The following is a 22,825-nucleotide window of genomic DNA, read 5'->3' on the forward strand; positions in this document are numbered from 1 at the left end:
AAGCCCTTCCTGACTGAAAAAGGTGTCTAACATAGTGCCTGACGTTAAAAAACGTTCCCCAAGTTTATAAGTGTGAATTATCAGCATACACATGTATAAAATGTCCAAATAAAGCAATCGATTTAGCCCATAACAGTGTCTACCAGTTTTATAGCCCATATTAAGCCCTTTATTCTGTTTGAGATTAAGAAAATGGCTTACCGGTCCCCATGAGGGGAAATGACAGCCTTCCAGCATTACACAGTCTGGTTAGAAATATGGCTAGTCATACCTTAAGCAGAAAAGTCTGCTAACTGTTTCCCCCAACTGAAGTTACTTCATCTCAACAGTCCTATGTGGAAACAGCAATCGATTTTAGTTACTGTCTGCTAAAATCATCTTCCTCTCACAAACAGAAATCTTCATCTTTTTCTGTTTCAGAGTAAATAGTACATACCAGCACTATTTTAAAATAACAAACTCTTGATAGTAGAATAAAAAAAAAAACGACAACTAAACACCACATACTCTTAACCATCTCCGTGGAGATGTTGCCTGTGCAACGGCAAAGAGAATGACTGGGGTGGGCGGAGCCTGGGAGGGACTATATGGCCAGCTTTGCTGGGACTCTGTCATTTCCTGTTGGGGAAGAGATATTCCCACAAGTAAGGATGACGCCGTGGACCGGACACAGCAATGTTGGAGAAACATTCACATTTTGATGGGATCGTATAAAATGTATGCCCTATAATTACACGTTATAGTTCCACTTGATTTTTAGCATATACACTCATTACACTGACAGGGATGTTAGTGATACCCATGCTTGGTGTTTCTATCGAAATTTGACACCCCCCCACAAGGACGCCATTGGTCTTATATTCATAGTGACGTTAACTATCCCTCCTCCTATCACGCCCATAGTGACGTAAACTAGTAACACGTTTGTATTGGCGTCAAGTCCGAATTATAATATGACTACGGATATTTATACGGCAGAAACAAGTACATCTGCCCCCCAAGTAAATAGGTAAGAAAGAGTCTTTTTTATTAACCTTTACCACGAACTAGGGTCACTTGATGGTGATATTATAACATCAAATTTAGGATCATATGGGTCAATAAGCAACCACCTATTTTAGGTAAATTTTATCACTTGTATATTAACCATATTTCGCTATCTTTATTTTTATATATTTATGGCTTTATTGCTATTTATATTGTTATCTTTGTATAATATACCGAGGTCAGTAAATAAATGAAATATACACTCCAAACAAAGGGTTAAGCTACTGGGAACTCCCCTCAGTGGGGGTGGTTCCCAGGTGTTTGTATCATGATTGGTAAGTCTTGTATATTTAAAGGCTATCCATAGCCTGTATTGTGTGCCTGATGAAACAGCGTTTTGAAGCGATGAGAAATGCGTTGCAATTTGTTAAAGAGGGCCGCTAGCATACCCTACCTTATTCTGTTTTTTTTCTGATATTTTGATAAATCTGTTTTTATACTGGAACCTTGTACTGCCTACCTATCATATACCAATCACTCCCATTGGGAGTACCTAGCTATGGAAACTCCAGCATTGCTGAGTTCCTGGTGTTCCAGTGTTCCTGTACCTGGGATATCAGTTAGCTGGGTTGCTGCCAAATACCCAGCCTGTGTCCAATAGCACTGTTCGAGTGCTCCAAGGAAATGTGAGTACCCTGGATCGGGAGTTCTTTCTTGTTTTTCCTGTTTTACTGGTACACACAGGCGCCTCTCTTTTTTCTCCATTCTTCCAGATATCATGACACTTTGATGTGAGGAGAGTGCAGCCTGGTCCAGCATTTGTTACCTACACTTCAGAGTCACAGATTTATCCCTCCACAACTTGTGTGGTTGTTTGATGCAAGTGGGACACACTTTTCCAGAGACTTACCTTTTGTACTTACATTATTTTCTGTTGCAAAGAAATGCCTTAGGGAAGTATATCTGTCTATATATTTGTATATGTACATATATCTCTATTTGTGTGTACACACACTTGCTGTTAATTACTCCTGCCCAGCAGCCCTGTTCACATTGCTTAAAGCGCCCCCTATTAAAAGTCAGCCTATATCGTTTCCTTCTATATAACTAATACCACAGAAGATACCTGGGCAGCAATTTCTGCTTTTAAATAAACTCCGCTAGTAGTTATAGAGGAACCACAGGGCACTGCATGTGACGCCATTGAGGCTTGGGACGTAGCAGGAGAAAGCTGAGATACTATTTTAACAGCATCATCCTGAGAGACATTAGGCTCAAAAATGTTACCTTTATTTTGCAAGGTTTGCTTGACACATAAAGAACAAAATTGCATAGAAACTGCAATTTGTGCATCTAAGCATAAGCAGCATGAATTCATGAGAGCAGGCTCTTGCTCCATATCAGACATGTTGTGAAACAGTAAATAAACTTGTACAGATAAGTTTCAAAGATTGTAATATTCAATTAAAATAAGCCAAGGAAAAATACACTTTAAATTTTATCACAAATTAGGATCGATCCCCAACTAAAATTATGCGAGAAAAGATAAGAAAAAACATTTAATAAACATCAAATAAACTTCTAAAATACCCCTCAGCCAACCCCACACCTCACTGAGGTGCCTTACCGCTACCAATTAAGTTTTCCCCAGAAACGTTATGAAGTAAAGTCGGTCATGTGACCGCAACTGCTGAGCTCAAATTACTGCTGCAACACAGAGAGGCAGTAAAATAGCTTCCTGGTACACTGAGTACCAGAAATAACCGGCATTTCAAACCGGACAGTTTAAAATGTTGCATCGGTTTCTTTTAAAGCAAAGGTGAAATGAATAAGTTGCTGAAATAGAAAATTCAGCCTTACTTTCAGTTTAAACTTGTATTGTTTTATTAAGTTAATATGTGTCAGAAAATAAAGCCTTATAAAAACATTTTACCCTTTCTTTTTAAAGGAGTTTAAATGTTAGTCTCACACATGCTACAGCGCCTGCTTCATGCCCCAGTGTAACCCATACAGCAGGATTATCTATGTCCCAAAATAAAAGCAGTGTCTTTTAATTTGTTAAGTGCATGGTCTCCCCAACTGGAAGAAAAAGCACTTACCTGCTCCGCTGCCCGGCATGTAGACAGTTACAAGGTATGAGAAGACACAGTTCTTCGCAGAGACCTTTCAAAAAGAAAGAACAGAGTGGCCAACTCTGGCTTTCTAAACTAGGGAAGCAATTGTTACGGAAAACGCAGTAAGTACCTCTTTACAAGTTCCTAACTGCTTTAAAGCCACCACTACCCGACTGCAAGGAATGACGTGAAATATGGCTATACCCCAAAACTTGCTTGTAGATTCTTCAGACACCTAAACTTCACCTCCTCCATGCACCAAAGGCAAAGAGAATGACTGGGGGTTGTGGGTAAGGGAGTGATACTTAACAGTTTAACTATGATGCTCTTGCCTCCTTCTGCTGGCCAGGAGTTGTATTCCCAACAGTAATTACTCAAGCCGTGGACTCACCATATCTTAGGAAAGAAAACATACGGGGTGAGGCTACCCTGCTCCTTATAGATGTAGAAAAAGCCTTCAACAAGGTTCTGTGGGACCATTTATTCACAACACTACATCAGATAGGTATTAAGGGACCATTCACTCAAGCGTTAACGACACTTTACAACTCACCAATAGCGACCCTATTAATCAATGGTTTCCGAACTCCATTTGACATAGCAATTGAACCTCTAGCTTGTAAAATTAGAAAACACACAGTAGGTTTATAAATCGGAGACTCTGACCTGCATTTCTCATTATTTGCAGACGATATGATCCTTTTTATTCAAGATCACAAGAAAACTTGCCAAAAAACATCCACGGCTTCATTACTTACTGTTGGGAAATACAACACCTGGCCACCAGGAGGAGGCAAAGACACCCCAGCCAAAGGCTTAAATAGTCCTCCCACTTCCTTATTACCCCAGTCAATCTGCCGAAGCAACAAGGAAAAGTAGGAGAAACATTAGGGTATAAATGGTGCCAGAACATTAAAATAAATAATAGGGGACCGCCCATAGACAAGAAAAAACGTGCAGGGGCTGTGAAATCTCCCTATCCGGAAGGAAAGGAATTTATCTGGTAAGCATAAATTATGTTTACCTTCCTAAGATATGGAGAGTCCACGGCTTCATTCCTTACTGTTGGGAAAACTATACCCAAGGTCCAGAGGACAAAAATGAAGAAGCAGACCCTATTCTCAGGGCACCACAGCCTGCAAAACTTTTCTCCCGAAAGCTGCTTCAGCCAAAGCAAAAACATCAAATTTGTAAAATTTTGAAAAAGTATGCAAGGAGGACCAGGTAGCCACCTTACAAATCTGATCCATAGAGTCCTCGTTCTTAAAGGCCCAAGAGGAAGCCACTGCTCTAGTGGAATGAGCCGTTATCCTCTCAGGAGGACAATGTCCCGCTGTCTCGTAAGCTAAGCGGATGACACTCCTTAACCAAAAAGATAGGGAAGTCGAAGTAGCCTTCTGCCCCTTCCCCTTCCCCGAATAGACAGCAAACAAAGAGGAGGATTGTCTAAACTCTTTAGTAGCCTGAAGATAGAACTTCAAGGTGCGAACAGCATCCAAATTGTGAAGCAAGCATTCCTTCGATGAAGAAGGATTAGGACACAAGGAAAGAACCACAATCTCCTAACTGATGTTGCGATCTGACACAACCTTAGGAAGAAAACCTAATTTAGCACATAAAACAGCCTTATCTGCATGAAAAATCAGATAAGGGGGCTCACATTGCAAAGCGGAATTCTCAAACTCTGCGCGCAGAGGCAATAGTCAAATAAAAGAGAACCTTCCAAGATAACAATTTAATGTCAACGGAATGCAGAGGCTCAAACGCAACCTGTTGCAAAACCCCAAGAACAGGATTTAGGCTCCAAGGAGGAGCCCCAGATTTAAACACAGGTCTGATCCTAATTAGAGCCTTAACAAAGGACTGCACGTCTGGAAGCTCAGCCAGTCTCTTGTGCAATAAAACCGATAGGGCCGAAATCTGTCCCCTCAGGGAACTAGCAGAAAGGCCCTTCTCCAGCCCATCCTGGAGAAAAGATAAGATCCTGGCAACCTTAACTCTGTGCCAGGAAAAATCACGCTCTTCACACCAGAATAAGTAGGTTCCTATGACGAGAGACAAAGAATGACTGGGGTAATGAGGAAGTGGGAAGGATATTTAAGCTTTTGGCTGGGGTGTCTTTGCGTCCTCCTGGTGGCCAGGTGATGTATTTCCCAACAGTAAGGAATGAAGCCGTGGACTCTCCCTATCTTAGGAAGGAAACATAATTATTAACACAACATACAGAAAGACAGGCACTCTCCTGCAAACACACAATAATATTTAAAAATATGGGAGAGTTAGCTACATTTGGCATCAAACGGTTTAAGCTTAGGACTTTGTCATAGTCTCTTCCCTCCTGGGTTCCTAACCAGCAGCCACACAATGCATGCTTTCAAACAAACTGTGAACCAACAAGGGTTAAACAGCCCTTTGTAATTTCCCTAAGCACGTACAAAACACAGAAATGGACTGCACTCTCAGACTGGACTGGGTACACATCGTAAATCACTGCAAAACCCACAGCCCTAAATACTTACAGACAGCTGTACAGTTTCCATAAACTCAGGCAGTTAACCCCCGACCAGCCTGGGTGAATAGCCCATAGGGAAAATTACAAATCTAGCCCTATAAGTTTTGTTATTTGATTGAAGATGATGTTCTATAGGACATTGGAGGATTATTTGTCAAGCATAAGCTTATGTAAAAATAACACAGGCAAAGGGTGCATAATATTGATATATTATTTATATTTGCTAAAAGTCATTATGCTTAAAGTCATACACCCATTACTCGGATAGAGCATGCGCTCAGTATTTTGCTGCAGATTACTGAGCGCATGCGCTATCTGAGTAAGGGGAAATGTGTAACATCGAAGGATGCCAGCTGGCCGGGTAATGATTGGAGGATGTAAGAAAGTGACACACAAAAAAGCGTCAGTGTTATTATACTGTTATACACAAAACTGATGAATGAAAGTGCCATTCATTTTAATACGTTATTCACATGCAGCATAGCAAATCCACATAGTTTACCATCACTTTAACGTTTATGTGGTTTATTATTGCCTCTTTAAACAATAATGCTTAAAGCACTGCAGAATCTGTTGGTGCCCTACAAATAAACAATTATTATTATGATTATTATTAATAATAATAAAAATAAATAAATAATATTTTATTGGCATTTAAAACAGTTGTGGAACAGCTATAAAAAATTACAAAACAGGGTCTAGATCAGTTATACATTGAGAGTGTGTGCCCCAATTGGCAATACTTTTCCCCAAAAAAATCTTAAAAGCGCATGGTACTTTTTTATTTTTTATTTAAAGAGACATCTTTTTCTTTTAAAGGGACACTCAGGTTAAATTAAATGTTCATGATTCAGATACAGCATGTAATTTTAAACAACTTTCCAATTTACTTCCATTAAAAAAAATGTGCACAGTCTTTTATATTTACACTTTTTGAGTCTCCAGATCCTACTGAGCATGTGCAAGAATTCACAGACTACACGTATATGCATTTGTGATTGGCTGATTGCTATCACATGGTACAAGGGGAGTGGAAATATACATAACTTTGAAATTTGTTATAAAAAAATCTACTACTCAATTGAACTTCAGACTAAGTGCTATTGCATTGTCTTGTTATCTTGCATTTGTTGATTATGCAAATCTAATGTGTTGACTGGTCCTTTAAGTCCATAATATATTTCAACAATTAAACTTCATTGCTGATATATAACATGGATTTATAAGAAAAACAATGTATAAGGCTATATAATTTCTGCCAATGAAAGTAGTATAGTGGTAGCCCAGAGGTAAAATACCAGCAAATTTGGGTGCTGGGTGCCATAGGTTCACCACCACCAGTCAAGAAAGTTGCTCTAAGTAAAATAAATATTTATTTAAAAAAATAAAAAAAATGACATTTATTAAAGGGACACTGAACCCAAATGTTTTCTTTTGTGATTCAGATAGAGCATGCACTTTTAAGTAACTTTCTAATTTACTCCTATTATCATCTTTTTTTCTTTCTCTTGCTATCTTTATTTGAAAAAGAAGGCATCTAAGCTTTTTGGGGGTTCAGAACTCTGGACAGCACTTTTTTATTGGTGGATGAATTTATCCACCAATCAGCAAGAACAACCCAGGTTGTTCACCAAAAATGGGCCGGCATCTAAACTTACATTCTTGCATTTCAAATAAAAATACCAAGAGAATGAAGAAAATTTGATAATAGGAGTAAATTAGAAAGTCGCTTAAAATGTCATGCTCTATCTGAATCGCTAAAGAAAAAATTTGGGTTCAGTGTCCCTTTAAAGCCCTCTTTAGCCAAATGTATTACAAAACTTTTTGAATCAACTATTAACCAAAGAGCTGAACATAGAATTTGTGGAAAACAGAATTTATGCTTACCTGATAAATTACTTTCTCCAACGGTGTGTCCGGTCCACGGCGTCATCCTTACTTGTGGGATATTCTCTTCCCCAACAGGAAATGGCAAAGAGCCCAGCAAAGCTGGTCACATGATCCCTCCTAGGCTCCGCCTACCCCAGTCATTCGACCGACGTACAGGAGGAAATATGCATAGGAGAAACCATATGATACCGTGGTGACTGTAGTTAGAGAAAATAATTCATCAGACCTGATTAAAAAAACCAGGGCAGGCCGTGGACCGGACACACCGTTGGAGAAAGTAATTTATCAGGTAAGCATAAATTCTGTTTTCTCCAACATAGGTGTGTCCGGTCCACGGCGTCATCCTTACTTGTGGGAACCAATACCAAAGCTTTAGGACACGGATGAAGGGAGGGAGCAAATCAGGTCACCTAAATGGAAGGCACCACGGCTTGCAAAACCTTTCTCCCAAAAATAGCCTCCGAAGAAGCAAAAGTATCAAATTTGTAAAATTTGGCAAAAGTGTGCAGTGAAGACCAAGTCGCTGCCTTACATATCTGGTCAACAGAAGCCTCGTTCTTGAAGGCCCATGTGGAAGCCACAGCCCTAGTGGAGTGAGCTGTGATTCTTTCAGGAGGCTGCCGTCCGGCAGTCTCATAAGCCAATCGGATAATGCTTTTAAGCCAAAAAGAAAGAGAGGTAGAAGTTGCTTTTTGACCTCTCCTTTTACCAGAATAAACAACAAACAAAGAAGATGTTTGTCTGAAATCTTTAGTAGCCTCTAAATAGAATTTTAGAGCACGGACTACGTCCAAATTGTGTAACAAACGTTCCTTCTTTGAAACTGGATTCGGACACAAAGAAGGTACAACTATCTCCTGGTTAATATTTTTGTTGGAAACAACTTTCGGAAGAAAACCAGGCTTAGTACGCAAAACCACCTTATCTGCATGGAACACCAGATAGGGCGGAGAACACTGCAGAGCAGATAACTCTGAAACTCTTCTAGCAGAAGAAATTGCAACCAAAAACAAAACTTTCCAAGATAATAACTTAATATCTACGGAATGTAAGGGTTCAAACGGAACCCCTTGAAGAACTGAAAGAACTAGATTTAGACTCCAGGGAGGAGTCAAAGGTCTGTAAACAGGCTTGATTCTAACCAGAGCCTGAACAAACGCTTGAACGTCTGGCACAGCTGCCAGCCTTTTGTGAAGTAAAACAGATAAAGCAGAGATCTGTCCCTTCAGAGAACTTGCAGATAATCCTTTCTCCAAACCTTCTTGTAGAAAGGATAGAATCTTAGGAATTTTTATCTTGTTCCATGGGAATCCTTTAGATTCACACCAACAGATATATTTTTTCCATGTTTTATGGTAAATTTTTCTAGTTACAGGCTTTCTAGCCTGAATCAGAGTATCTATTACAGAATCTGAAAACCCACGCTTTGATAAAATCAAGCGTTCAATCTCCAAGCAGTCAGTTGGAGGGAAACCAGATTCGGATGTTCGAATGGACCTTGAACAAGAAGGTCCTGTCTCAAAGGTAGCTTCCATGGTGGAGCCGATGACATATTCACCAGGTCTGCATACCAAGTCCTGCGTGGCCACGCAGGAGCTATCAAGATCACCGAAGCCCTCTCCTGATTGATCCTGGCTACCAGCCTGGGAATGAGAGGAAACGGTGGGAATACATAAGCTAGGTTGAAGGTCCAAGGTGCTACTAGTGCATCTACTAGAGTCGTCTTGGGATCCCTGGATCTGGACCCGTAACAAGGAACCTTGAAGTTCTGACGAGAGGCCATCAGATCCATGTCTGGAATGCCCCATAATTGAGTTATTTGGGCAAAGATTTCCGGATGGAGTTCCCACTCCCCCGGATGGAATGTCTGACGACTCAGAAAATCCGCTTCCCAATTTTCCACTCCTGGGATGTGGATTGCAGACAAGTGGCAGGAGTGATCCTCCGCCCATTGAATTATCTTGGTCACTTCCTCCATCGCCAGGGAACTCCTTGTTCCCCCCTGATGGTTGATATATGCAACAGTCGTCATGTTGTCTGATTGAAACCTTATGAATTTGGCCTTTGCTAGATGAGGCCAAGCTTTGAGAGCATTGAATATCGCTCTCAGTTCCAGAATGTTTATCGGGAGAAGAGATTCTTCCCGAGACCATAGACCCTGAGCTTTCAGGGGTTCCCAGACCGCGCCCCAGCCCACCAGACTGGCGTCGGTCGTGACAATGACCCACTCTGGTCTGCGGAAGCTCATTCCCTGTGACAGGTTGTCCAGGATCAGCCACCAACGGAGTGAATCTCTGGTCTTTTGATCTACTTGAATCGTCGGAGACAAGTCTGTATAATCCCCATTCCACTGTCTGAGCATGCACAGTTGTAATGGTCTTAGATGAATTCGTGCAAAAGGAACTATGTCCATTGCTGCAACCATCAATCCTATTACTTCCATGCACTGCGCTATGGAAGGACGAAGAACAGAATGAAGTACTTGACAAGAGCTTAGAAGTTTTGATTTTCTGACCTCTGTCAGAAAAATCCTCATTTCTAAAAAATCTATTATTGTTCCCAAGAAGGGAACTCTTGTTGACGGGGACAGAGAACTTTTTTCTTTGTTCACTTTCCATCCGTGAGATCTGAGAAAGGCTAGGACGATGTCCGTATGAGCCTTTGCTTTTGACAGAGACGACGCTTGAATCAGGATGTCGTCCAAGTAAGGTACTACTGCAATGCCCCTTGGTCTTAGAACCGCTAGAAGGGACCCTAGTACCTTTGTGAAGATTCTCGGAGCAGTGGCTAATCCGAATGGAAGTGCCACAAACTGGTAATGCTTGTCCAGAAAAGCGAACCTCAGGAACTGATGATGTTCCTTGTGGATAGGAATATGTAGGTACGCATCCTTTAAATCCACCGTGGTCATAAATTGACCTTCCTGGATGGTAGGAAGGATCGTTCGAATGGTTTCCATTTTGAACGATGGAACCCTGAGAAATTTGTTTAGGATCTTGAGATCTAAAATTGGTCTGAATGTTCTCTCTTTTTTGGGAACTATGAACAGGTTGGAGTAAAACCCCCTCCCTTGTTCTCCTATTGGAACTGGATGAATTACTCCCATCTTTAACAGGTCTTCTACACAATGTAAGAATGCCTGTCTTTTTATTTGGTTTGAAGATAATTGAGACCTGTGGAACCTTCCCCTTGGGGGTAGTTCCTTGAATTCCAGGAGATAACCCTGAGAAACTATTTCTAGTGCCCAAGGATCCTGAACATCTCTTGCCCAAGCCTGAGCAAAGAGAGAAAGTCTGCCCCCCACCAGATCCGGTCCCGGATCGGGGGCCATCCCTTCATGCTGTTTTGGTAGCAGTGGCAGGCTTCTTGGCCTGCTTACCCTTGTTTCAGCCTTGCATCGGTCTCCAGGCTGGTTTGGGTTGAGAAGTATTATCCTCTTGCTTAGAGGATGTAGAATTAGAGGCTGGTCCGTTTCTGCGAAAGGGACGAAAATTAGGCTTATTTTTAGCCTTAAAAGACCTATCCTGAGGAAGGGCGTGGCCCTTTCCCCCGGTGATGTCTGAAATAATCTCTTTCAAATCAGGACCAAACAGTGTTTTACCCTTGAAAGGGATGTTAAGCAATTTTGTCTTGGAAGACACATCCGCTGACCAAGACTTTAGCCAAAGCGCTCTGCGCGACACGATAGCAAACCCTGAATTTTTCGCCGCTAATCTAGATAATTGCAAAGCGGCATCTAAAATAAAAGAGTTAGCCAATTTAAGTGCTTGAACTCTGTCCATAACCTCCTCATACGAAGATTCTTTATTGAGCGACTTTTCTAGTTCTTCGAACCAGAAACACGCTGCCGTAGTGACAGGAACAATGCATGAAATTGGTTGTAGAAGGTAACCTTGCTGAACAAACATCTTTTTAAGCAAACCCTCTAATTTTTTATCCATAGGATCTTTGAAAGCACAACTATCTTCTATAGGAATAGTAGTGCGTTTGTTTAGAGTAGAAACCGCCCCCTCGACCTTGGGGACTGTCTGCCATAAGTCCTTTCTGGGGTCGACTATAGGAAATAATTTCTTAAATATAGGGGGAGGAACAAAAGGTATGCCGGGCCTTTCCCACTCCTTATTTACTACGTCCGCCACCCGCTTGGGTATAGGAAAAGCATCGGGGGGCACCGGAACCTCTAGGAACCTGTCCATCTTACATAATTTCTCTGGAATGACCAAATTGTCACAATCATCCAGAGTAGATAATACCTCCTTAAGCAGTGCGCGGAGATGTTCTAATTTAAATTTAAATGTTACAACATCAGGTTCAGCTTGTTGAGAAATTTTTCCTGAATCTGAAATTTCTCCCTCAGACAAAACCTCCCTCCTGGCCCCTTCAGATTGGTGTGAGGGTATGTCAGAACAGTTATCATCAGCGTCCTCTTGCTCTTCAGTGTTTAAAACAGAGCAATTGCGCTTTCTCTGATAAGTAGGCATTTTGGATAAAATGTTTGCAATAGAATTATCCATTACAGCCGTTAATTGTTGCATGGTAATAAGTATTGGCGCACTAGATGTACTAGGGGCCTCTTGTGTGGGCAAAACTGGTGTAGACACAGAAGGGGATGATGCAGTATCATGTTTACTCCCCTCATTTGAGGAATCATCTTGGGCAATATCATTATCTGTGGCATCATTGTCCCTACTTTGTTTGGACACTATGGCACAATCATCACATAAATTTAAATGGGGAGAAACCTTGGCTTTCATACATATAGAACATCGCTTATCTGATGGTTCAGACATGTTAAGCAGGCTTAAACTTGTCAACAAAGCACAAAAAACGTTTTAAAATAAAACCGTTACTGTCACTTTAAATTTTAAACTGAACACACTTTATTACTGAATATGTGAAAAAGTATGAAGGAATTGTTCAAAATTCACCAAAATTTCACCACAGTGTCTTAAAGCCTTAAAAGTATTGCACACCAAATTTGAAAGCTTTAACCCTTAAAATAACGGAACCGGAGCCGTTTTTACATTTAACCCCTATACAGTCCCAGGTATCTGCTTTGCTGAGACCCAACCAAGCCCAGAGGGGAATACGATACCAAATGACGCCTTCTATAAGCTTTTTCAGTGGTTCTTAGCTCCTCACACATGCATCTGCATGCCTTGCTCTCCAAAAACAACTGCGCATTAGTGGCGCGAAAATGAGGCTCTGCCTATGACTAGAAAAGGCCCCCATCTGAAAAAGGTGTCCAATACAGTGCCTGCCGTTTTTTTAAAACAATCCCCAAGATTATAATAACTATTAAGAGTTATAATCTGCCAAATATGCTTAGCAAAGTAATCGTTTTAGCCCAGAAAAATGTCTACCAGTCTTTTAAGCCCTAATGAAGCCCTTTATTCTTTTACTTAATCTAAGAAAATGGCTTACCGGTCCCCATAGGGGAAATAACAGCCTTCCAGCATTACATAGTCTTGTTAGAAATGTGGCCAGTCATACCTCAAGCAGAAAAGTCTGCCAACTGTTTCCCCCAACTGAAGTTACTTCATCTCAACAGTCCTGTGTGGAAACAGCAATCGATTTTAGTAACGTTTGCTAATATCATCTTCCTCTTACAAACAGAAATCTTCATCTCTTTTCTGTTTCAGAGTAAATAGTACATACCAGCACTATTTTAAAATAACAAACACTTGATTGAAGGATAAAAACTAAATTTAAACACCAAAAAACTCTTAACCATCTCCGTGGAGATGTTGCCTGTACAATGGCAAAGAGAATGACTGGGGTAGGCGGAGCCTAGGAGGGATCATGTGACCAGCTTTGCTGGGCTCTTTGCCATTTCCTGTTGGGGAAGAGAATATCCCACAAGGATGACGCCGTGGACCGGACACACCTATGTTGGAGAAATAAGTCTACTTGATGTCAAAGAGCAGTAAACATAACAGTATGTTAGGGCGATTATTGTTTAACAATAACTGTATTCCATTAAAAAAAAAAAACTATTTGTGCCAAAGATGAAAGTAAAGGACAAAATTATAACATCAGTAGTAACACAACACTATGGGCCAGATTACAAGTGAAGCGCTATTTAGTGCTCCCGCTGTAGCAGGTAAAAATGATATTTTTTTTTTTCATGATCAGATAGAGCATGCAATAGTTAGCAACTTTCTAATTTTTTCTATAATCAATTCTTCTTTGTTTTCTTGCTATCGTTTGTTGAAAAGCAGGGGCGTATGCTTAGGAGCCTGCCCATTTCTGGAGCACTATAAGGCAGCAGTTTTGCAAGAATGGTATTCATTTGCAAGAGCACTAGAGGGCAGCACTATTCGCTGTCATTTCAGTGCTCCAGATGCCTACCTAGGTATCTCTTCAGCACAGAATATCATGGGAACAAAGTAAATTTGATAATAGAAGTAAATTGGAAACTTTTTAAAAATTGTCTGCTCTGTCTAAATCACAAACTACATTTTTTGGGATTCGTATCCCCTTTAACTTTTTTTGCACGTTGGGTAGTGCTCGTATTACAAGTTGAAGGTAAAAAGTTTGCGCTTGAGCGAAAACGCTACGCACGTTAAGAGTTAGACGTCAGATATTGTGACCGCGCTGACTATTATCCCCATAAACTTCAATGGAGTGTGCAAACCGAAAAAACGAATACCTATACTCGCGGACCCAAAGTGAGCTTTTAATATTACTCATTCAACTGTTCTTCACATTGAACTATATGTAATATTAATATTTCAAAATATATTTCTATATACATCTGTATATACTGTATGCCTACACATATATATTTATATGGATGTATAGGTATAGATATATATTTAAAAAAAAAAATATTCAGACATATACATAAATGTATATATATATATATATATATATATATATATATATATATACACACACATATAAATATTATATTAATTTATATGTGAAGAACATTGGAATGTACAAAATGCAAAGTCGGGTTTAGTGGTGTAGGTCTAACGCGGTGTCGGGTTAGTGCAATTGAAGACAGTTATCTTAAGGTGCGTTATGTAGTTATTAAAAAAAAAAAGTAACTTTTTACTCACTGCCCTTTACGCGAGTTCTTCAGTTGTGCTAACCCAACAAGTGCAAATTGCGATTGCGCTCAATTGCACACGTTTATTTTCAACTTGTAATACGTGTACTATTTCCGATGCACACAAAAAGTAAAAAAAACAATATCGCTAGCACGCCATTTGTAATCTAACCCTATGTAATTTTAGCCCATATTGTAATTAATTAATATTTTACCTTCTGTGCTCTAGCAGTTCGACTGGGAAGTTGTGGCCGTGGTGGTATAAGATCTTTTACTCTAGAATGCGAAATAGAACAGGAAAAAGTATATCAGCCTCTATTGTTTCATGAGCTTCAGTACCATAAACAAACTGTTCACAGTAATTTGCATTGTATCGAAAAGTTGAAAAATCAGAATGATGATGTAGAAACTGTTTAAATTTAAGATATTTACATACATAAATAAATGTTTTATCGTTTTAAAAATGTTAAATAAAGCAACAAGAATAACTAATAGGATGTAAGTAATTTCTACTGGTTGATTCAATTTTCAAATCAAACAATAAGAGCAAAAACCATTTCTATTGGATAACTTCAATTAAATGAGCTAATAGGAAGCCAATAGACATAAAAAAGCAGAAAAGACTTTCGATGGTAGGTAGACTTGGGTTTTTTTTTTAATGTAGTATTTCTTTTCTTTTTTTTTTTTACCTAACTGTAACTTATACTATTTTTTTTTTTGTGTGTTTTCTTGGTAATTTGAAGGTTTGCATTTGGGTTTAAAGGGCTTGGGCAGGGTTTTTGTTTAAGGGGTCACTTTAGGTGCGGGATTGCTGGGGTTTGTTGGTGGTATAGAGGTTAGTGTATTTAAAATTATATATACAGCGCCAACATCTAAAGGATACAAGCTCCCAAAGTGAGATCCCTAAAAACTCAAAGAGAATTACTATATATATATATATATATATATATAGAAGGAAGGAGCGCCAAACATAGGCTAAAGTATCTAAATATAAAAAAACTGTGGTTAAAAATAAATTTATTATAACATACACAAATAATAGGGTACCCTATACACATTAAAACCAATAAAAACAATAGAGTAAGTTAGCCCTCAAGAGTAAGAGGACATTACCAATATAACATAAAAATATAAATGGTAGTGATTCAAAAGGTTCCAAGTGATAAAGAATGTCCTAGTAGATTATAAAATCCTTATCAAGTGTCCTATAAAATGTCCTGTGTCCTGTGTGTCCAAGTCGGTCCTGGTATGAATAATCAAAAAGTGTGTCCAAAGTTCCAGACAGTAATAAAAATAAAAAATAACAATAAATAAAAATAAAGTGTATAATGTGAAAAAATGTGGAAATAAGATCCAAAATGGTTAAACAGTGTACATTTACACACCAGCTTAAATAAGAAAACTAATAAACAGTAACCTCCTACTTCCAGTTCAAAAAACATAATTTATGCTTACCTGATAAATTCCTTTCTCCTGTAGTGTAGTCAGTCCACGGGTCATCCATTACTTATGGAATATTTATCTTCCTAACAGGAAACTGCAAGAGAATTACCCAGCAGAGCTTGCTATATAGCTCCTCCCCTCACCTGTCATACTCAGTCATTCGACCAAGCATACGAGAAAGGAGGAACCATAGGGTACAGTGGTGACTGGAGTTTAATTAAAATTTAGACCTGCCGTAAAAACAGGGCGGGCCGTGGACTGACTACACTACAGGAGAAAGGAATTTATCAGGTAAGCATAAATTATGTTTTCTCCTGTTAAGTGTAGTCAGTCCACGGGTCATCCATTACTTATGGAATACCAATACCAAAGCTAAAGTACACGGATGAAGGGAGGGACAAGGCAGGAACATTAAACAGAAGGAACCACTGCCTGAAGTACCTTTCTCCCAAACACAGCCTCCGAGGAAGCAAAAGTGTCAAATTTGTAAAATTTTGAAAAAGTGTGAAGCGAAGACCAAGTCGCAGCCTTGCAAATCTGTTCAACAGAGGCCTCATTTTTAAAGGCCCAGGTGGAAGCCACAGCTCTAGTAGAATGAGCTGTAATCCTTTCAGGAGGCTGCTGTCCAGCAGTCTCATAGGCTAATCGTATTATGCTACGAAGCCAAAAAGAGAGAGAGGTAGCCGAAGCCTTTTGACCTCTCCTCTGTCCAGAGTAAACGACAAACAGGGAAGAAGTTTGACGAAAATCCTTAGTTGCCTGCAAATAGAATTTCAGGGCACGGACTACGTCCAGATTATGCAAAAGTCGTTCCTTCTTTGAAGAAGGGTTAGGACACAGAGATGGAACAACAATCTCTTGATTGATATTCTTGTTAGTAACTACCTTAGGTAAGAACCCAGGTTTAGTACGCAGAACTACCTTGTCTGAATGGAAAATCAGATAAGGAGAATCACAATGTAAGGCAGATAACTCAGAGACTCTCCGAGCCGAGGAAATAGCCATCAAAAACAGAACTTTCCAAGATAACAACTTGATATCAATGGAATGAAGGGGTTCAAATGGAACGCCTTGAAGAACATTAAGAACTAAGTTTAAGCTCCACGGCGGAGCAACAGACTTAAACACAGGCTTAATCCTAGTTAAAGCCTGACAGAAAGCCTGAACGTCTGGAACTTCAGCCAGACGTTTGTGTAGAAGAATAGACAGAGCAGAAATCTGTCCCTTTAACGAACTAGTAGATAAGCCCTTTTCTAAACCCTCTTGTAGAAAGGACAATATCCTAGGAATCCTAACCTTACTCCATGAGTAACTCTTGGATTCGCCCCAATGTAAATATTTACGCCATATTTTATGGTAAATTTGTCTGGTAACAGGCTTCCTAGCCTGTATTAAGGTATCAATAACCGACTCCGAGAAACCACGCTTTGATAGAATCAAGCGTTCAATCTCCATGCAGTCAGCCTCAGAGAAATTAGATTTGGATGTTTGAAAGGACCCTGAATTAGAAGGTCCTGTCTCAGAGGCAGAGACCACGGTGGACAGGACGACATGTCCACTAGGTCTGCATACCAGGTCCTGCGTGGCCACGCAGGCGCTATCAGAATCACCGAAGCTCTCTCCTGTTTGATCTTGGCAATCAAACGAGGAAGCATTGGGAATGGTGGAAACACATAAGCCATGTTGAAGACCCAAGGGGCTGTCAGAGCATCTATCAGCACCGCTCCTGGGTCCCTGGACCTGGATCCGTGAAAAGTCTGGCGACTTAGAAAATCCGCCTCCCAGTTCTCCACGCCTGGGATGTAGATCGCTGACAGGTGGCAAGAGTGAGACTCTGCCCAGCGAATTATCTTTGAGACTTCCAACATCGCTAGGGAACTTCTGGTTCCCCCTTGATGGTTGATATAAGCCACAGTCGTGATGTTGTCCGACTGAAATCTGATGAACCTCAGAGTTGCTAACTGAGGCCAAGCTAGGAGAGCATTGAATATTGCTCTTAACTCTAGAATATTTATTGGGAGGAGTTTCTCCTCCTGAGTCCATAATCCCTGAGCTTTCAGGGAATTCCAGACTGCTCCCCAGCCTAGAAGGCTGGCGTCTGTTGTTACAATCGTCCAATCTGGCCTGCGAAAGGTCATCCCCTTGGACAGATGTGGCCGAGAGAGCCACCATAGAAGAGAATCTCTGGTCTCTTGATCCAGATTTAGTAGGGGGGACAAATCTGAGTAATCCCCGTTCCACTGACTTAGCATGCACAATTGCAGCGGTCTGAGATGCAGGCGCGCAAATGGTACTATGTCCATTGCCGCTACCATTAAGCCGATTACTTCCATGCACTGAGCTACTGACGGGTGTGGAATGGAGTGAAGGACACGGCAAGCATTTAGAAGTTTTAATAAACTGGCCTCTGTCAGGTAAATTTTCATCTCTACAGAATCTATAAGAGTCCCTAGAAAGGGAACTCTTGTAAGTGGTAATAGAGAACTCTTTTCCACGTTCACCTTCCACCCATGCAACCTCAGAAATGCCCGAACTATCTCTGTATGAGACTTGGCAGTTTGAAAACTTGACGCTTGTATCAGAATGTCGTCTAGGTACGGAGTCACCGCTATGCCTCGCGGTCTTAGTACCGCCAGAAGTGATCCTAGAATTTTTGTAAAGATTCTTGGAGCCGTAGCTAATCCGAAGGGAAGAGCTACAAACTGGTAATGCCTGTCTAGGAAGGCAAATCTCAGATACCGGTAATGGTCCTTGTGAATCGGTATGTGAAGGTAGGCATCCTTTAGATCCACTGTGGTCATGTACTGGCCCTCTTGGATCATGGGAAGGATGGTTCGAATAGTTTCCATTTTGAATGATGGAACTCTTAGAAATTTGTTTAGGATTTTTAAGTCCAAGATTGGCCTGAAGGTTCCCTCTTTCTTGGGAACCACAAATAGGTTTGAATAGAATCCCTGCCCGTGTTCCGTCCGCGGAACTGGGTGGATTACCCCCATTAGTAAGAGGTCTTGTACACAGCGTAGAAACGCCTCTTTCTTTATTTGGTTTGCTGATAACCTTGAAAGATGAAATCTCCCCCGTGGAGGAGAAGTTTTGAAGTCCAGGAGATATCCCTGAGATATGATCTCCAACGCCCAGGGATCCTGGACATCTCTTGCCCAAGCCTGGGCGAAGAGAGAAAGTCTGCCCCCCACTAGATCCGTTTCCGGATAGGGGGCCCTCTCTTCATGCTGTTTTGGGGGCAGCAGCAGGTTTCTTGGCCTGCTTGCCCCTGTTCCAGGACTGGTTAACTTTCCAGCCCTGTCTGTAACGAGCAACAGCTCCTTCCTGTTTTGGAGCGGAGGAAGTTGATGCTGCTCCTGCCTTGAAGTTACGAAAGGCACGAAAATTAGACTGTTTGGCCTTTGATTTGGCCCTGTCCTGAGGTAGAGCATGGCCCTTACCTCCCGTAATGTCAGCAATAATTTCTTTCAAGCCGGGCCCGAATAAGGTCTGCCCTTTGAAAGGAATATTAAGCAATTTAGATTTAGAAGTCACGTCAGCTGACCAGGATTTAAGCCATAGCGCTCTGCGCGCTTGGATGGCGAATCCGGAGTTCTTAGCCGTAAGTTTGGTTAAATGCACAACGGCATCAGAAACAAATGCGTTAGCTAGCTTAAGTGTTTTAAGCTTGTTCATTATTTCATCCAATGGAGCTGAGCGAATGGCCTCTTCCAGAGACTCAAACCAGAATGCTGCCGCAGCAGTGACAGGCGCAATGCATGCAAGGGGCTGTAAAATAAAACCTTGTTGAACAAACATTTTCTTAAGGTAACCCTCTAATTTTTTATCCATTGGATCTGAAAAGGCACAACTATCCTCCACCGGGATAGTGGTACGCTTAGCTAAAGTAGAAACTGCTCCCTCCACCTTAGGGACCGTCTGCCATAAGTCTCGTGTGGTGGCGTCAATAGGAAACATTTTCCTAAATATGGGAGGAGGGGTAAAAGGCACACCAGGTCTATCCCACTCCTTGCTAATAATCTCTGTAAGCCTTTTTGGTATAGGAAATACGTCAGTATACACCGGTACCGCATAGTATTTATCCAACCTACATAATTTCTCTGGAATTGCAACCGTGTTACAATCATTCAGAGCCGCTAATACCTCCCCTAGCAATGTGCGGAGGTTCTCTAGCTTAAATTTAAAATTGGAAATCTCTGAATCCAGTCTCCCTGGATCAGATCCGTCACCCACAGAATGAAGCTCTCCGTCCTCACGTTCTGCAAACTGTGACGCAGTATCTGACATGGCTCTCATCTCATCCGCGCGCTCTATCCTTAACCCAGAGCTATCGCGCTTGCCTCTTAAATCTGGCAACTTAGATAATACTTCTGTCATAACAGTAGCCATGTCTTGCAAAGTGATTTGTAAGGGCCTCCCTGATGTACTTGGCGCCACAAAATCACGCACCTCCTGAGCGGGAGGCGCAGGTACTGACACGTGAGGAGAGTTTGTCGGCATAACTTCCCCCTCGTCGTCTGGTGATAATTTCTTTACATGTAAAGATTGACTTTTATTCAAAGTAGCATCAATGCAATTGGTACACAAATTTCTATTGGGCTCCACATTGGCCTTTAAACATAGTGAACAAAGAGCTTCATCTAAGTCAGACATGTTTAAACAAACTAGCAATGAGACTAGCAAACTTGGAAATACTTTTCAAAATTAATTTACAAGCAATATAAAAAACGTTACTGTGCCTTTAAGAAGCACAGAAAAATTGACACAGTTGAAATAACAATGAACAAAAATAGTTATAGCAACCAAATTTTCACAGTAAATGTATTAAGTTAGCAAAGGATTGCACCCACCAGCAAATGGATGATTAACCCCTTAGTACCCAAAAACGGATAACAATTATATAATTAACGTTTTTCTCACAGTCAAATACACTGTCACAGGACTGCTGTGCCTGATTACCTCCCTCAAAATGGATTTTGAAGACCCCTGAGCTCTCTAGAGACGATCTGGATCATGGAGGATGAAGTAGACAGATTGTGACTGAATTTTTACTGCGCAAAAAAGCGCTAAAATAGGCCCCTCCCACTCATATTACAACAGTGGGGAAGCTCAGAAACTGTTTCTATGCAGAAAACAAAAATGGCCATGTGGTAAAAATCAAGCCCCAATAAGTTTTATCACCAAGTACCTCACAAAAAACGATTAACATGCCAGTAAACGTTTTAAACATACATTTGAAAGTTATGTATTATTATTAATAAGCCTGCTACCAGTCGCATTTACTGCAGTTAAGGCTCATACATTATTTCAGTATTTACAGTATTTTCAGAGTCAATTCCATTCCTTAGAAAATACATTCAGTGCACACACACACACACATCAGCCTGATACCAGTCGCTATCGCTGCATTTAAGGCTGAACTTACTTTACAATGGCATCAGCAGTATTTTCTCAGTCAATTCCATTCCTCAGAAAATAATTTACTGCACATACCTATTTGTTGCAGGGGGACCCTGCATGCTATTCCCCTTCTCTGAAGTTACCTCACTTTTCCTCAGATGAGAAACAGCCAGTGGGTCTTAGTTACGTCTGCTAAGACCATAGAAAAAAACCCAGGCAGATTCTTCTTCTAAAGCTGCCTGAGAATAAACAGCACACTCCGGTGCCATTTAAAAATAACAAACTTTTGATTGTAGAAATAAAACTAAGTTAAAAATCACCACAGATCTCTCACAGCTTCCTATCTAGTTAGGCTGCAAGAGAATGACTGAGTATGACAGGTGAGGGGAGGAGCTATATAGCAAGCTCTGCTGGGTAATTCTCTTGCAGTTTCCTGTTAGGAAGAGAAATATTCCATAAGTAATGGATGACCCGTGGACTGACTACACTTAACAGGAGAAAAGGCGCCAACATTAGATAATTTTCTGTTCCCCCCGTGTCACCCGGAAGTATACAGATCAAACCCTTCCAGTATCAAAATTAGCAATAGTAAATACCAATTGCTGTATTCTATGTTTACAATTTCATATCAACATATCTTAAGATGTATTTATTGTGTCTATAACATGAATATTTTTACCACCAAACAATTCAAACAGTGCCATCATCGCCACCTCTGTATCTGCATCCTGTTGACATTGTGTGGCCAGAACCGAAAGTTACCTCAAAACAAACGCTTCCGGTATACAGTGAACCCACTATACATATTGAGTGTTTCAATTTACTTATACATACAATGACCTAATGTCGTTTCTATAATGCAGAACATTGTGTGTATTTTTAGTCATACTCTCTCACCTCCTTGTCGCAAATCACCACTTGTGCTCATTATCACCTACGTGGCCTCTCTGTTACTACCGTATATCCAGAACCGGAAGTTACCTCACTTCCGGTTCCAGTTTCCACGAACCAAACGTCAATACTGACGTTCATTTATGATGTTGTTGGTTACCAATATTGTGTGCTCCTTAATTGAACAGGTATTCTAATACTAACCACACTCAATGGAACAATGGAATTTAGTATAAAATAAAACCATAGTGAATCACATCATAATCAAAAAACAAACAACCAACAAACAAGGAAGACTTATGTCAGCTCATGGCTAGTACACAGAAAAACTGACATCCACACAGTATCTACATTATGGGTTTCAGATCTCTGCAATGTGTGTCTAATACCTTACTATGCACTTCATGAATTGCACTTTTTACATTGTTAAACATGTTACTCTATTACAAGCCTGCTTGTTTATAATCCACCATCAGCATTTAAGGTAAATATTACATCTTGTCCAGTTGCATATTGGTCGCATACTGG

The 22,825-nt window shown here is 40.6% G+C and overlaps 1 protein-coding gene across 1 annotated transcript in view; it reads right to left on the reverse strand.

Annotated features, from left to right (window-relative positions):
• The window catches only part of CFAP70 (cilia and flagella associated protein 70), a 576,575-nt gene that overhangs the window by 354,811 nt on the left and 198,939 nt on the right, over window positions 1-22,825 (reverse strand). Inside the window, exon 12 of the mRNA XM_053694219.1 lies at window positions 14,776-14,836. Within this exon, the coding sequence (XP_053550194.1) occupies window positions 14,776-14,836 (61 nt within the window). The remainder of the gene's footprint in view (window positions 1-14,775; window positions 14,837-22,825) is intronic.

Source organism: Bombina bombina, chromosome 11 (genome assembly GCF_027579735.1).
Source record: "Bombina bombina isolate aBomBom1 chromosome 11, aBomBom1.pri, whole genome shotgun sequence".
NCBI classification, from domain to species: domain Eukaryota; kingdom Metazoa; phylum Chordata; class Amphibia; order Anura; family Bombinatoridae; genus Bombina; species Bombina bombina.